General features: G+C 40.4%; 1 protein-coding gene across 2 annotated transcripts in view; it reads right to left on the bottom strand.

Moving 5' to 3' along the window:
• Positions 1-17,211, bottom strand: part of LOC126203589 (odorant-binding protein 59a) — a 259,433-nt gene that overhangs the window by 208,634 nt on the left and 33,588 nt on the right. For both annotated transcript variants that reach the window (XM_049937950.1, XM_049937951.1), the window contains exon 2: positions 13,218-13,552. In XM_049937950.1, the coding sequence (XP_049793907.1) occupies positions 13,218-13,313 (96 nt within the window). In that variant the 5' untranslated portion in view covers positions 13,314-13,552. The remainder of the gene's footprint in view (positions 1-13,217; positions 13,553-17,211) is intronic.

The following is a 17,211-nucleotide window of genomic DNA, read 5'->3' as shown; positions in this document are numbered from 1 at the left end:
TGAACTACTACGCTTTGCGTTACCGCCTCACGGCTAGGGATGGTGTTATCCTCCTTTCCACCAAAAATGCTTCTCGCGTGTTGTGGTACCTGCGTCTTTGCGTGCTTCGGTCTTGCGCCTCCTTCACCAAGGGCACTGGGGTGTCTCTTGCACAAAATCTCTGGTGCACCGTCATGTGTACTGGCCTGGCATTGACTCTGAAATTGCACACATGGTCGCTGCCTGCGGCCCTTGTGTGTCACAGGCCGGCCCGAAGTCATCTTTGTCAGCATGGCCTTCACCTGAGAAGCCCTGGGAGCGTATTCATGCTGACTTTGCGGTACCTTTTTTAGGTACTTATTGGATTCTCGTTATTTTCGCCTACTCTAACTTTCCTTTCATTGTCCGTTGCACGTCGCCTACCACCGCAGCAACCACCAATGCTCTAGCTCGCATTTTCTCTTTGGAAGGCCTTCCCTCTACTCTTGTTACTGATAATGGTCCGCAATTTGTCTCTTCCGATTTTGCGAATTTTTGTGCCCATCACGGCGTCATGCATGTCACAGCCCCTCCGTTCCATCCACAATCAAACGGTGAGGCTGAACGACTGGTCCGCACATTTAAGGCTCAGATGAGGAAACTCCTGTCTTCCTCTGCTGCTGATGATGCGCTTCTCCAGTTTCTGGCTTCTTACCGTTTCACCCCCATGGGCGACCACAGCCTGGCTGAGCTCTCATATGGCCGACAGCCCCGCACGGTACTTCATCTTCTGTGGCCTTCCACCTCGCGGCCGCGGGTGCCTTCGCTTGGCCGGTTCACCGCTGACGACCTTGTATGGGCACGGAGATATGGCAGGCAGCCGAAATGGAGTCCTGGCCACATCTTACGATACCGTGGCCAATGCCTGTATGAAATCCAAATGGACACGGGTGTTGCAGTGCGGCATTCGGACCAGCTTCGGCCTCGGGTGCCAGCAACGCCTGTTCTGGATGCCGCTACACCACCTTCGGCTCTACCTGACGCTCGGGATACTGGAATCTCTCATTACTCACAATGCAGTCCTCTCACCATCATATGGGTGCCAGCACATGAAATGACGCCACCAGGAGACGTGCCCATGCAGGAACCAGATGGCCGTCATCTGTTGGAGCAACTCTACTCGTCTTCTTCTCCTACGGACATGGACACATCGCCCATGTCTCCTGTTATAATAACCGGACTTGCTGCAACGAGCAGATTGGTGCACGGGGCCACAGCAGATTCGACCCCCACATCTCCTGTCATCTCGACCCGTTATCATCAGGGACACTTCCGTCCGTACGGAAAGCCTCCTCCTCAAAACTTTACGGCCAGTCAAACAACACCTACGGATGTTAGCAATCTACAGGCCACCTCCATCAAAACCTGTGCAAAAACTTCAAAGGGGGGAAAAGTGTTGTGACTCGCCGATCTTTCAAAGTGCCGCCACGCAGTTACGCGCGTCCTCTACATGCGGCGCTGTCTGCCAGCCATGCAGCACTAGCGCCACCTAAGCAGCCAGTGGCCCCAGCCTTGGACTCAGTTATGATTTGACTGTTAAAGTGTACACACGTCTTACTCTGTTTACTTGATCTGTGACTTTCATGTATTGCATCTTCCTTGAAATATATTTGTTCAACTTGAAGTTATAACAACAGGGTGACAATTATTATACTGTAGGGAAAAAAACAACATAAATTAGTTACAAACTACATCATGCACACACTTTATTCAACATGTAAACATCACTACAGATATTCAGATGCAGTTTATGACATGTTCGATATGCCTGCCATCATTGGCGATGATGTGGCACAGATGAATAGCAAAATTCTGTGTGACCTGCTGAAGTGTCGGAACATCTATGCTGTTGGTAACCTGAATGGCTGTTTTCAGCTCAGAAACGGTTTTGTGGTTACTGCTGTACACCTTGTCTGTAATATAGCCCCACAAAAAGGAGTCACATGTGTTCAGATCTGGAGAATATGGTGGCCAATCGAGGCCCATGCCCAAGGCCTCTGGATATTCCAGAGCCAGAATGCGGTCCCCAAAGTGCTTTTCTGGGACATCAAACATTCTCCTGCTTTGATGGGGTTGAGCTCCATCTTGCATGAACCACATATTGTCAAAATCAGGATCACTTTGGATAATGGGATGAAATCATCTTCCAAAACCTTCACGTACGATTTGGTAGACACTGTGCCATCAAGGAATATTGCACCAATTATTCCGTGACTGGACATTGCACACCACACAGTCACCTGTTGAGGGTGAAGAGACTTCTCGATCATAAAATGCAGATTCTCAGATCTACAGATATGCCAATTTTGCTTGTTGACAAACCCATCCAAATGAAAGTGGGTTTTGTCGCTAAACCAAACCGTGCATGCTCGTACTAGTCCCTATTGTGCCCCATGGCCAACCATGCAGTTTGAATATTCTAACACAAACCATTCAGAAGTTATGATGATTTTGTGTCGTATAGTTCAATAATTGTCACCCTGTATAGCCAACAAGGCACTTAGTGCAGAAATAGAATCGAACGTATGGCAACTTTATTTTGATGTTAGGTGAAGAATTTTGGCACCATTGAAAAGCTTTGCAGATTGTGTTGTCCAGTTGCTATAGTGCAGAGGGTGGGCACTATAGTCTATAGCTGTTGATGGCTGCGAGCATAAACAGACTAGAATTTTGATCACCACAGGGGAAGGAATTCTGCGGGGAAACAAACCTCACCTCTTTTTTGCTGGGTAACAGCCTACAACAGAACTGACACATTGTCACAGGTATTGCCGATCCATTCTGGTGTTACAAGGGTCATAATTGAAATCTGTAATGGACCAGGATTAGTTACTTCACTTATTTCAAAAGAAGAAAAGAAAACAATGAGCAATGCACAACACAAATCATTCTGGGACAGCTACTGTGTAATTCTTGTTGAAGTTATCAGAATACTGTTAGCGATGTAGTTCAGGCCCAACCTCTAGTGGTATTTGATGCATGTACAGATCAAAACACTCGCCACCAAATTTGCCGTGTTAAATAGCTCATCTGGATACAATAAGCAATGAAACAGCATCTACTAAGTAATTTCGCATTTTGAGGCAAAATTCTCATCTATTCCGTGTTTATCAGTCACTATGTATATGTCTTACCCACCTTACTACTTTGACATTTTATTCTAGCGCAGCCTACCTCATTGCTTTTAACCTATTTGCTTGGAATGTCTTTCTGCCCCTGAACTAGCTCACTGAATATACAGTCATCCATGGTGTGTTGTGAGTGAAATAGTGCAAGGAACAGAATGTGCATCAGTGAGAAACACCAGTTAGCTATGTTTGTACCCATGCTGGATAAAATCCCACACACTCCTACACTAATAAAGAATATACAGATGTGGTGTATTATTATGGCTTCTGTGATGGTATTGCTCCTGTTGCCATGAAATTGTACTGTTGGTGCTTTCCAACACTTTGAATTCTTGATCGTAGAGGATTTACCAGAGCCTTCAGCACATTGTGTGAAATAGGTATTCTTCCACGTCCCTTGTTTTTTTTCTGAAAGTGTAGTTCAACAACCTGTACAGGAACAGCAAAACATTGTTGAAATGGTGCTGCATAGCCCTATGTCCAGCACAAGGTAGCTTTCAGCATATACCAGGGTCCTATGAACACCTCTATGGTGAAAATCATATGCGGAAAACTTGTACCATTTCATATACAGCATGTCCACTAACTTCACATTGATGACAATTCCACACAACTTGAATTTTGTCACTTATTAAATGACAATTGTCATTTTCTTTCATTAATACTATTCACTGATGAAGCCACATTTACATGGAATGAAACCAACAACACATATAATAATCATTGATAGTCACAGGAAAATGTGCATGCTACAGTGGAAACCTATTTCCAAGTTCATTTTTCAATCAGCATTTAGTGTGGCATGATTGGTAACATGTTAAGCCCAGTTACTCCAGAAGAGCAAAAGATGGGACAGAATTACTTGCATGTTTTGAAAAATTTGTTTATTGAACAACTTGAGGACATTTCTTTGGCCATACAGACTGCAATGTACTTCCAGCATGATGGAGCCTCTTCTCATTTCACCAGATGTATGAGGGAACATCTTAACCACACTTACCCTAATTGCTGGATTGGTTGCAGTAGTAAAATCAACTGACTACCAAGATTGCCAGACTTTACACCATTAGATTTTTGTTTCGATGTTGGATGAAGTCTGAGGTGTACAAAGGCAAGGTGAATATGTGATCTGAACTGCTTTATCACATCATGGATGGTGCTTCTTACATCAGAAAATGTACAGAGGCACCCAGACAAGCAACACATGTCTTCTTAAGAGTGCGCAAATGCACTGAAGCTGATGGTAGAATATTTGAAAATTTATTGTGAACTGTATATCAGCTGTAACATGATGTGTACAATAATGCTTAGAGGCGACTGTGCAAAAATATGTATTTCTCAATTGATACTTTGTAAAATACATGTTGTAATGTTTACTAACGATTGCACATATGTAAACCTTATAATGTTTTGATGCTTCTGGAATAATCTTGAATACTTAACTTTTGTGTCTGCTTTTTGTTGATTTAGCAGTGTAAGTCTCCAGCAAATAAACAATCTTTCCTGTATGACACAATCCTGGTATCCACATTCAGTCTATCAAGACAGTTTTTGTGATACATTAATAAGAAAATGATGTACACGACATGCTAGAATTAATCTATCAACTATACATCAAAATCTCATCCAGGACTGACATAAAACAATACTGTCTTCAAGACTGACTCATTAATAACTTGGTGTAATACTGGGCTAAAACTGATCTGACTGTCCTCCCATGGCTACTGCCACTGGTGCTTGGACAACTTCCAACAATTTCAAAATATTCCTACATATTGTTTAAACAGAATATAATTTTACTTACAACTGAAATTTACATGCTTTCAAAAAACTGATTACAGAATTTGACTTAACAAATGGTGACAACTGGCCTGATACAATCAGTAAGTTGAAATAAGTTCAGTTTTGCATAAAAAGTTCATGAAATACTCACTGATAACAATTCATTGATTGCCTCCATTAATTACTTCATAATTATGGTACAACTTTTGATGCTAACATAAATTTGATGTCTTTACATTGAGTTCTATCATTATTACTACTGTTCCTTTGTATATTGTTCTTACAAAGAATTTTCTCAGTGTGAATTTACATTTGGTTTAACATACTTTGAGTTTGCAGTACAATCCTTGCATAAATTTATCAGGTTTATTTGGTATGCACTTAATTTCTTTAGAAATTAATTAGGTATCATTGATACAATAAGTGAATGATAATACAGTTCAAAGGTTTGCATGTACTGGCTGATCCCATTACATGTGGATTCGTTGTCTGTGTTTTTGCTTTTATGTGATTTTTGTTTTAATGCCAGTGTTGCCATCTGTTAACAGTACACAAAAACAGTAATGTTTTAGTGCATCTCAATGCACATCTTCAGTCCTGTTTATCAAGATGTGAATCATTAGTTCAGGTCATTAGAGCTGTGAAGTTACCCTTGACAGGAAATGTGCCTGTTGAGGGAAAGGAGTATGCATGAAGTTTGTATTAATTGGAAACAGAGTGAGAACTTTGTATCACTATGAGAATGGTGTGCATATTGTTGACTTTCTGCTGTGAGAGCTGTTTGTGACAATTTAGAATCATTTTGAAGAACTGTTTACTGTTCAACTGACTTAAGTACGACTAGAGTGACCAGATCTTGAGATCTTGCATGTAGGCGATGAAAAGAACAAGAAAGAATGCTGAACTGTTGGATTGAGCAGCACAAACAACAGCACATGCCCCTCTCTGGTGCTGCTATTCAAGGTAAAGCCAAGAGCTTAAAGGAGTTTTAATGAGAGCAAGGGACAATCCAGCACCTTTCTCGGCCAGTTCAGGTTGATTTGATCACTTCAGGCATCATTTTAGCTTTCACAACATTAAAATGGCAGGAGAGGCAGCTGCAGCAAATGAAGTCGGAGCTAAGGAACTGAAGAAAGAGGACTGAAGGAACCGTGACAGAAAAATGCTATGTTGCAAAGCCAGTTTTCAACCTTTATGAAATGGGATTATTTTAGAAATGAATGCCTAGCTGTAAATTTATTTCTGTTGAAGAAAAAACAGCATGTGGATCTAAGGTTGCCAAGGACCAATACACCCTTCTTTATGGAGGAGAAGCTGCAATGGATTGTGAATTAAAACCCTTTATTATCTACCACTCTCAGAACCTTAGGGCACTAAAGGGTTGTGATAAGAGTAGGATGCAAGTTCATTGGTAATGAAAAAATAATTTCAGTGAGTTATTGTGTGTTTCAGTGTTACATTTTTAAGTTTATAAATTTTGCATTAAAATGCATTTCATGAAAAAGATAATACCTCCATCTACATAGATACTCTGCAAGCCACCATGCTGTGCACGGTGGAGTGTACTCTGTACCACTACTAGTCATTTCCTTTCCTGTTCCACTCACATACAGAGCGAGGGAAAAACGATTGTGTGTATGCCACCATAAAAACCCTGATTTCCTGTATCGTATCTTTGTGGTCCTTATGCACAATGTATGTTGGCCGCTAGCAGAATCATTTGGCCATCAGCTTAAAATACTTGTCCTCTAAATTTTCACAATAGTGTTTCTTGAAACGAGTGTTGACTTCCCTCCAGGTGTTCCCATTTGAATTCCTGAAACATTTCCATAACACTTAGGTTTTGTTTGAACCAACTGGTAACAAATCTAGCAGTCTGCCTCTGAATTGCTTTGATGTTGTCCTTCAATATACCCTGGTATGGCTCCAAACACTCAAGCAGCACTCAACAATAGGTTGCACTGGCATCATATATGCGGTCTCCTTCATAGGTGAACCACTGTTTCCTAAAATCCTCCCAATAAACCAAAGTTAACCATAACCCCTTCCCTACCACAGTTCTCAATGCTCCTTACATTTCATATTGCTTTGCAATGTTATGCCCAGATATTTAAATGACTTGATGGTGTCAAGCACGGCACTGGTAATACTGCAACCAAACATTACAGGTTTGTTCTTCCTACTCATCTGCATTAACTTACATTTTTCCACATTTAGAGCTAGCTGACATTCATTACACTAATTAGAAATTTTGTCCAAGTTGTCTTGTATCTTCGGACAGTCACTCAACTTTGACACCTTACCACACACCACAGCATCATCAGCAAACAACCGCAGATTGCTGCTCATCCTCCCTGCCAAATCATTTCCTTATATAGTGAACACCAGCTGTCCTATCACACTTTGCTGGGGCACTCCTGATGGTCCTGTTGTCTCTGATGAAGATTTGCTGTAAGGGCCATACAAGGGGTGTTTGAAAAGTCTGTGCAAAAATAAAAACTACTTATATCTTCGGGGCAAACATTTTTTTTTTATTTTTCAACATAGTCTCCTTTTAGACTTATACACTTTGTCCAATGCTGTTCTAATTTGTTGATTCCTTCTGAATAAAAGGAATTGTGCAAGTCTGCAAAATAGTTATTAGTTGCTGCAATCACCTCCTCGTTTGAATAAAATCTTTGTCCCGGCAGCCATTTCTTCAAATTGAGGAATAAATAGTAGTCCGAGGAAGCCAAGTCTGGAGAATAGGGGGGATGTGAAATGAGTTGGAAACCTATTTCCATTAATTTTGTGACCACAACTGCTGAGGGGTGTGCTGGTGCGTTGTCTTGATGGAAAAGGACATTTTTGCAGTCCAATCGTTGTTGTTTTTCTTGCAACTCGGTTTTCAGATGGTCCAATAACAATGAATAATATGCACCTGTAATAGTTTTACCCTTTTCCAGATAGTCGATAAGGATTATCCCTTGTGAATCCCAAAAGACAGTCACCATAACCTTTCCGGCCAAAGGAATGGTCTTTGCCTGTTTTGGTGCAGAATCTCCCTTGGTAACCCATTGTTTAGATTGTTCTTTGATCTCAGGAGTATAGTAATGTATCCATGTTTTATCCACAGTGACGAAACAATGCTAAAAGTCCTGCAGATTCTTCCTGAAAATCTGCAAACCATCCTTGCAACACTTCACGCAATTCCATTTTTGGTCAAGTGTGAGCAATCACGGAACCCGTCTTCCGGATAGCTTTCTCATGTCCAAATGTTTAGGCAAAATATTATGTACCCATATATTCAAGATGCCCAGAGAACTAGCAACCTCACACACCTTAACTCTTCTGTCATCCATCACCATGTCATGGATTTAATCAATGATTTCTGGAGTCGTAACCTCCACAGGGTGTCCAGAACATTCAGCACCACTTGTGCCTGTATTACCACTCCAAAAATTTTGAAAGCGCTTATAAACTGTTCTAATTGAAGGTGCAGAGTCACCGTAACGTTTATCAAGCTTCTCTTTAGTCTCCTGAGGCGTTTTGCCTTTCATAAAGTAATGTTTAATCACCATACGAAATCCTTTTTTCGTCCATTTTTTACAATCGCTCAACTTCCTCGATTCACACGAATCCCAAACACAAAGATATAGACCAATATGGCTGAAACTTGGTGTGCGTTCTTTCCAAAGATGCTACTAACTAAACATGACCTCGATACGCACTGGTGGTGCCATCTCTCGGACTTTGCACGGACTTTTCAAACACCCCTCGTATTCTGGATTCTATTACTTAAGAAGTTTTCAAGCACTCATGTATCTGTGAATGTATTCCATATGCTCACATCTTCATTAACAGCATGCAGTGGGACACCACATCAAATGCTTTCCAGAAATCTAGAAATGTGGAATCTGCCTGTTGCTCTTTATCCATAATTCATGGTGTATCAAGTGAGAAAAGGGCAAACTGAGTTTTGCACAAGTGATGCTTTCTAAAACCAAGCTGATTCATGGACATAAGCTTCTGAGTATCAAGAAAGTTTATTATATTTGAACTGAGAGCATGTTCAGGAATTCTGCAGTGAGCTGAAGTTAGGGATATTGGTCCATAATGTTGCAGATCCATTCTCTTTCCCTTCTTATATACTGGAGTTACCTGCACATTTTTCCAGTCACTTGGGACTTTGTGCTGTATGAGACATTCATGATAAATGCAAGCTATGTAAGGGTCCAATGCTACAGACTACTCTTTGTGTTACAGAATTGGGATTCCATCTGGACCTGGTGATTTATTTACTTGCATGTCTTTCAGTAGTTTCTCTGTGCCAGGGATGCTTATTACTATGTCATCCATATGGGAGTCTGCACTTTGGTCAAAAGACATAATATTTGTATACGATTCTCCTGCATGAATGATTTATTGAATGTGAAATTTTAAACTTCAGCTTTCATTTTGCTGTCTTCAATGGTCGCCCCAGTGTGGTCAACGAGGGACTGAATGGTAGCCTTAGATCTGATTAGTGATTTTACATAGGACTAGAATTTTCTTGGGTTCTCTGCCAGATCTTTTAATAAGGTGTGACAGTGATAGTTGTTGCGTACTTCACATATAGATCTTTTCACAGGTACACGAATCTCTACTAACTTTTGTGTGTTGTAATTTGTGCATTTTCTTTTGAATCAAGAGTGTGACAGCCTCTACTTCCTCAGCATCTTCCATATTTCATTATTAAACCATGGTGGGTCATTTCTATCCTTTATACCCATATTAGGTACTAGGTATTGAGGCCACAGTTGCCTGAGACTGCAGTTGTGAGTGTGAGATTTGCATTTGCGTGAGCATATGTGTGTGTGTGTGTGTGTGTGTGTGTGTGTGTGTGTGTGTGTGTGTCATCTAATTTTGATGAAGGCCTTACTGGCCAAAAGCTATATTTGTGACAGTCTTTTTGTTGTTCCTATCTGTGACTCAGCATCTCCACAACAGGGTGAGTAGGAACCTTCCTTTTCAAAATATTCTTACATTCCATCCTGGATTTTCCTTTGTCTGATTTTTACAAAGAAACACTATTATTTTAAATGTAATATGAGAGTAAACCAGAACTTAACCCCACATTTTACACATAAAATGGCTCTTGTTTTACACAAATTCAGTATGCATAGTGATTCCATGGAATACTGTATGTGACTTTGTGTAAAGCCTGATATAGCATCATAATCTCCAAAATATACAGTATTGTTTCCTGCATTTTAGATTGTCTCATTCTGCTACATTACAACTTGAAGATGTATTGAATATATAGAAAATAAATAACATTATACATTAAATGTATTCTGACTCAGAAAACTTTCAGTATAGGATTACTTCCATATGAAGGTTTTTGCTTCAAATGATTGTTCCTGTCATATCCCTGATTACTGTTCATTCTATCAGTTTTTGGGCATAGGTTCAAGCCTGTGCAAAAAACAGTGCAGTGTATGCAGTGGTGGGGTGCTCATAACTACAAAGTCCAGTTCTGCCCAATCAGCCAACATGCTAACGCAGGCACCCAGTTCTACCTTCCCATTGGCCCAGATGTTGAGTTCAGTAGTGAGGAAACTGTTTGTTTTGGTCTTGACAATCAACTGCAACAAATCCTGAGTGAATTCCTGCTGACAGTGTGTGTTGTAGCCACAGTATCAGCCCACAATCTTTTTCAGCACAAATTTTTACTAGTAGAGCAGTCAGAGTGGCTCAAGTGGTTACCAGAATATGCAGCCCGGCATTTTGTAATTCCTTTGATATGTGCCACATACTGAATGCAATAGTGAATGCAACAGATAGCATCTTAAGATTAGTCTCAGATGACTAGGAATGTGAGGTTGCCTTTCTGCCTTTGGTTTGGTCTTGCATCATCCAGCTATTTCATGCCACACATTGGGGGATACTATGGATTAGTCAGTGGCACTCATGCTGGCTCAGTACTGAAACAGCAATTGAACTTGTGTGATGCTCCTCTTGTTCTTACTTCCTCCAAGGCATGCCTGGGCAACACCTGGGAGAGAAGCATGTTAATTTTGTCATGCTGTTTCAGGGAGTTATATTATTTCTTTTGGTAGACAATCTTTCCTTTTGTGCCAGTCATTGACAACCCATGCTACCATCCTTGCTCTCTCTGTGGTGTTTGCAATTGATTGAGGACCCTAAGCACCGGTGTGTGGCAATGGCTCCAAGTTTACACTGACAGAATTCAAGGTCTTCTGTTGCTTTAACAGCACTGAATATCTGACAACCACCCCTTCCACCTGGCCTCAATCTCAGAGGTAAAGCATATGGTCAGAATGTTCAAAACTCTAATGTGTGAGGACTTGTACACAAGATCAGCTGAGGAAGCTCTACACAGCTTCTTCAGCATGTATAGGTCCTTCCCTTTGATAGGACCAGACCTGCAGTGTATTATATGGGCACAGACATTGAACCCTGCCAGATTTCCTGTGTCCCACTCAGTGTTCATAGTACAAGTACAGATTTACATATGCACAGGGTGCCTTTGACTGGAAGCAGACTTTCAGCCAACACCGAGGTTGGATCCAAGAGTTAGTCATGAGCATCATGGATGGTTGTGAGCTCATAATCATTAGAAAAATCATTTAATGTACTTCATAACAGCTGTAGTCACTGCAGTGCCTGTTTCTTTGGACATGCATGCATGTCCAGTCTGACCTATATGGGAATATACATAATGGATGTATGAGTACAGGTCACAGATACATGGTTGACAACATATTGAAGTTTGGTTCTGGCCATGAGTCATGCATGGATAGCCAAATGCTAAGGCGACTGCTCATGACAAGGGGGGAATCTGGGTTCAAGACCCGGTCTTGGGCATATTTTCATTGTCGTCATTCCATTCCACAGCAGATGGTTATCCTTATTCGCAACTGTGAATACATTTAATGTATTTCATAATGGTGGTAATTGCCGCAGTACCTGTTCCTTTGGATATGCATGCATGTCTAAAGGAACTTTGCATCGTAATCAGTATAACACAGGTAATGCAATATTGTACATGTCATGGATGATTGTAAGCTCATAACCACCAGAAAAATCAGCTCTGATGATGAATGCATACATAAACAGTGTCTTGTTGCCACAGCCTTCCACACAGGGTCCTGACATCCACTAAACCACCCACTGAGTTACCAGCCATAGCCCTGTGCAGCCTCCACTGCCCACTCACTAGTTTAGCATGTGTTGTTGCTAACTCACTCATCAGCATGCAGATATGTGATTAGAGTATGAAGCATCAGAAATGAGGAACCACTCACACTATCCTGGGCCCTCCAAATTTGTGTTGTACCACCGAGCCATCTGCCTCTAACACTCTGCCAACTGTACCACTCCCAAAGGACCACACTGGGCCATTGGGTATGGCTATTCTAGAAGACGCTATAATGCACAATCTCCCGTGGAATTCCACTATGTTTGAACCACCCCCACAAACCAGCACTGCCATAAATGAGCCATTTTTTGCCCTATGTGCTGACTGAAAGCTTTGTATTCACATCTACAGTGGATATAAATAGCAAAAATGATGCAGAAATGCTGTAAGTGATAACAGTCAAATTGTGTTAAACCTGTAACATAAGACTGGACTTCTTAATGAGTAATTTATGATAGCATTTTAAATTCTTAAAGTTGGTCAATAATCATATGAAATATTAAAAATCAAATTTTTGCTACTCTTGGAAGCAATTGGACAGGCAACCTGCAGCTGGAACCATGAACCATAAACAATGGCTCCATGAGCCATGAACTGGGATAGCTGTGTATTGATATAGATTAGCATTGGCACTATTTAAGCAACAATTTAAAATATTCTTTTCTTCTGTCTCATGATAGCTATCCATCTCTGATGACCTTATCACCATCAGGACCCTTAGCTTACTTTTAATACATCTTTGAATCATAGAAACATAATCCACTGAATTTAATTGTCAAATGATTAAAATCTCAAGCCCTTTACACTGCTTCCTGCAAAGAAGAGAAGGTAAGAAGGGGATTGCTAACATTTTCAAGGCTTAACCTCATTATATGTCTACTTTGGTGATAATTGCTATCAGGAAATAAGTAAAATGTATACAAATCAAGGATTATGTTAAATGCACCTGCTGAGATATGTACTCTTATGTTAGCAGTCAGTAAGCTGTTATGTTGTGGCAAAGATATAAAATAAGCATTCTGAGAGATTTTAGCAGCAGATCAACTAGTAATAATAAAATATAAATGCAAAAATTAATATAAGACCATACCATAAATAATACATACTTCACTTATTGACAGCTGCAGCACAAGAGCTATAGTAGCAGTTAACCACAGACTCCACTTCATGGCTGCAAGAGTTGTGTGTGAGGGCAGCCACATCTATTTATGGTTTCAACTGTGATATGTGGAAAGTTCTGCATCAGTTGCTACCTTGTGCTGTCAGTCAGTCACCGCACAATGCACAGATTCAGTCCCTCAGTTTGACATGCAGGTTCATGTTACAGTTCAGTACTCATGTCAGATTCAGTTCCTCAATTTGACATGCAGGTTAATTTCACAGTTCAGGAATCGTGTTACTGCCTACTTCAGAAGCTTAAATAGAATAACATCCAGTCTTCCTGAAAAATTGAAATGTAGTAGAAACAGCAGATTAAATTTTATGTTTGGGAAACTAAAGAGCACAAACACAATTTTGAAGGTCTTCTGTTATGTCTTATCTGTCTTCAATATCTGTTTTGGGGTGGCATAATAAATGCATATTGTTTTATATTTTTTCATAAAAAGGGTGAATTTATTATACTTGCACTAGAAATTTAAGTGGAAGTGGGGAACTGGAATTAGAAAGTGTGTTACACCCATCAAAATGTCTGGAAGTCACTGAAATGGAACAAATAAATGGATACATATTAATATCATGATATTGTATCACAACTAAAATAAATGTAGGAGTGGTTATATATAGAAGCCCCAGAATAACTGTCAAATGGGTTAGTGAATGTTAGGTAGACCAGATCTTTGAATGCTTTGCCAAACAGTGAATCTAGAAACACACAAGCAGATAGTACTGAAAATTTACAAGGCACTGACAGAAAATATTGTAAGTTTCATCAGGTAGACAGAAAGATTATGATATTTAGTGGACTGAAGACTCATTGTTTTGACACTTTTCACATTGATGAACTGTCAGACAGAGTAGTTGGTGCCTGGCTTTAGCTTATTTCTAATGAGGAAGCAGACAATATTGGCTGAAACACCTGTTGATAAGTTGAGTTGTTCTTAGATACAAACAGCATCAATGATTTAGATGTAAGGGTGGTAGTAAACATAATTCTGATAACAAAACATATCACATTTTTATGTTAGGATTCTTATATATTTATTTAAGTATCAAATTGTTGAATTAAGCAAAATGTGGCACGTATAAAACAGAAAGACAAAATATCAAACACAAATGTGAAAGTATTAACAAAATAGTATAAAATTATAGCAAGTGAACATTTAAAGTTATTAATTTACATTTGCAGCTGAGAAATGTGGCCAGTGAATCTAACCATCCTTTTTGAGAGGCAATCCCTTTATAACTTTCAACAAGTTTAGAATGTAAAAGAAAAATAATGCATAACATTAATGTAATAAATGAGCCAATCTTAGGGATTAGAGATAATTTATTTGAAGAACATTGGGAAGAGAAAAACAATCTGAACCATTATTAAACAAGAAACACATTAGTATAGTCATTGGATGAAATTAAGTTCCCTTGTAACAACTCTGACAGAAATGCTGACAAACTGAGGTAACTGGGCACCAATTTCACTCATTATTTCCTCACAGTTGCAACAAAAATTGTACCTGTCAGTGAACACCTGAATACAGATGCATTAGCATCACTTCACAAACATTACTAGCACTACCCATGTACATCAGTTTCAAAAATAAACTTAGTAGTGGTACTCAGTTATAGCATGCTGCTAGAGGCAACATGGCAATAAGGTGTTGCTGACTGATGAAGTGCAGATAGGCTGTGTCATTTTGTTTTGCTTCCTGTAGAAGTGTGTTACTGTATTGTGATACAGTAAAGGGAAGGAAGAGTAGGGATTGGTGTCCCAACATAATCAAGGTCATTAGAGATAGAACACAAGCTCTGACTGTTTCAAGGGTGAGGAAGGAAACTGGTCACACCATTTTAAAGGAACCATACTGGAATTTACCAGGAGCGATTTAGGGAAGTCACAGAAAACCTAAACCAGGATGATTGGATATGGATTTGAACACTTGTCCTCTTGAAATGTGGGCCCTGTGTGCTAACCACCACACCACATCACCCAGTATGCTTTGGTACAGGAATTTCATTGTATAACAGGGCTGCAGGCATGCACCTGCAAACAAACAAAAAATTAAATATATAACTTCTTTCTCTCTTGAGATGATCATTGAAACTATGACTATCCCTTGTACAATGAGGTTATGTCCATAATAGGTGACAATTCTTCTGGTCATTATGATATTTGCAGCGCAGACTTAAAATCTAAAATCTAGGACACTCTTACTGCACATCTCATAGTGGTCTGCACTGCAAAAAGGTGGTTATTCAGGCTTTTGACAGGCAGTCTAATGCTGTGACTGGACAGTATATTCACCTATTTATTCGTGACTGGAAATTCATATGGTTGTCATTCCAGCTATAAAAATTATTTCAGTATGTTACCTACATTTCATACACAGCAATGTATGACCTAAAATGCACCATATGTAAAGTGTTCAGCAACTATATTTTTCCCTGTAAACTTTTCAAAACATGTGCAACTATGAGGAATGATGAAAAGACAGCCTGTTCATTATCAGGCTGCAATGTAAGATTATAAGAAATAAAAGAATCAGATTTTCTGTACCAAATATTTCCTCAAAATTGAATGAGAAATGCTGCATAGTAGGCAACACACAAAAATCTCAAAACAGTTGAGTAGTTTTTAATTTTTTTTTTTTTACGCGAAACGTGACGCTTTTACTGAGAAACTGACCACAGAGACTGCTGTACCTATGCTTTGTTTACATGAAACGATTATTTTAGAGGCACAGCAGATTACTTGATATTTTGCTTGTGCAGTCCCAGGCTTAACTGTTGCTACACAGTAGGAAAAGCCATATGTTGTGTGTATCATAGAGTGCCGTAGTGACAGCGGAATCCAGTTACTGCAGTGAGAGGTGGTGGTGGTGGTGGTTAGTGTTTAACGTCCCGTCGACAACGAGGTCATTAGAGACGGAGCGCAAGCTCGGGTTAGGGAAGGATTGGGAAGGAAATCGGCCGTGCCCTTTCAAAGGAACCATCCCGGCATTTGCCTGAAACGATTTAGGGAAATCACGGAAAACCTAAATCAGGATGGCCGGAGACGGGATTGAACCGTCGTCCTCCCGAATGCGAGTCCAGTGTGCTAACCACTGCGCCACCTCGCTCGGTGCAGTGAGAGGTCAGAATACGGTTACCGACTGGTCAGTGTCACCGTCCCCGGATACCGGGCAGCGCAGTGGCAGTACTGGAAACAGCAACACCACTGGTGGTCTCTGTCAGCAGTCTGCTGCTAATGCATTTGCTGGCAGGCCACTGCCTGCCTAATAAGATGCACATTGCAACTTCAGCTGTGTAATGGCAAGTGCTTGGACTTGCAGTGCAGTGCACCAGCTCTGACCTCTCCATTTCCAGCATTTCATTGCATTTGCCAGCATAATGGAAGGGCAATATGACTATATTACTTCACACCCACGGGATGGCCATTGCTCATCTGTCTGTGGCCATGCATGTTGTGTGGAAGTATGCCCAGGAGTGGCCAGACCATCTAGTTCGGACCATCAGTTACATGAGGGTAAAAATCTTCTAATTCGACTTCAGTGTCTACATTTAGATCCCTCCTGCTGGGAATTTCCTCATTATTCTCTATTTGTACACATTGACTTCCACAAGCACAATGAAAAGAGGAGAAATCAAACAATGGAAAATCCAGGATGGATGTAACAATATTATGAAAAAGAAAGTTTCTACTCACCATATAGCGGAGATGTTGATTCGTAGATAAGCAAAACAAAAAGACTGTCAGAAATAAGCTTTCGGGTACAAGGCCTTTGTCAAAAATACGCAACAGACACATGCGCGCGCGCGCGCACACACACACACACACACACACACACACACACACACACACACACACACACACACACATGTGACTGCAGTCTCTGGCAGCTGAATCCACTCTGCGAGCAGCAGCAGCAGTGCATGATGGGAGTG

Source organism: Schistocerca nitens, chromosome 9 (assembly GCF_023898315.1).
Source record: "Schistocerca nitens isolate TAMUIC-IGC-003100 chromosome 9, iqSchNite1.1, whole genome shotgun sequence".
In the NCBI taxonomy this organism is placed as follows: Eukaryota; Metazoa; Arthropoda; class Insecta; order Orthoptera; family Acrididae; genus Schistocerca; species Schistocerca nitens.
This window is presented reverse-complemented; position numbering and strand designations above follow the sequence as displayed.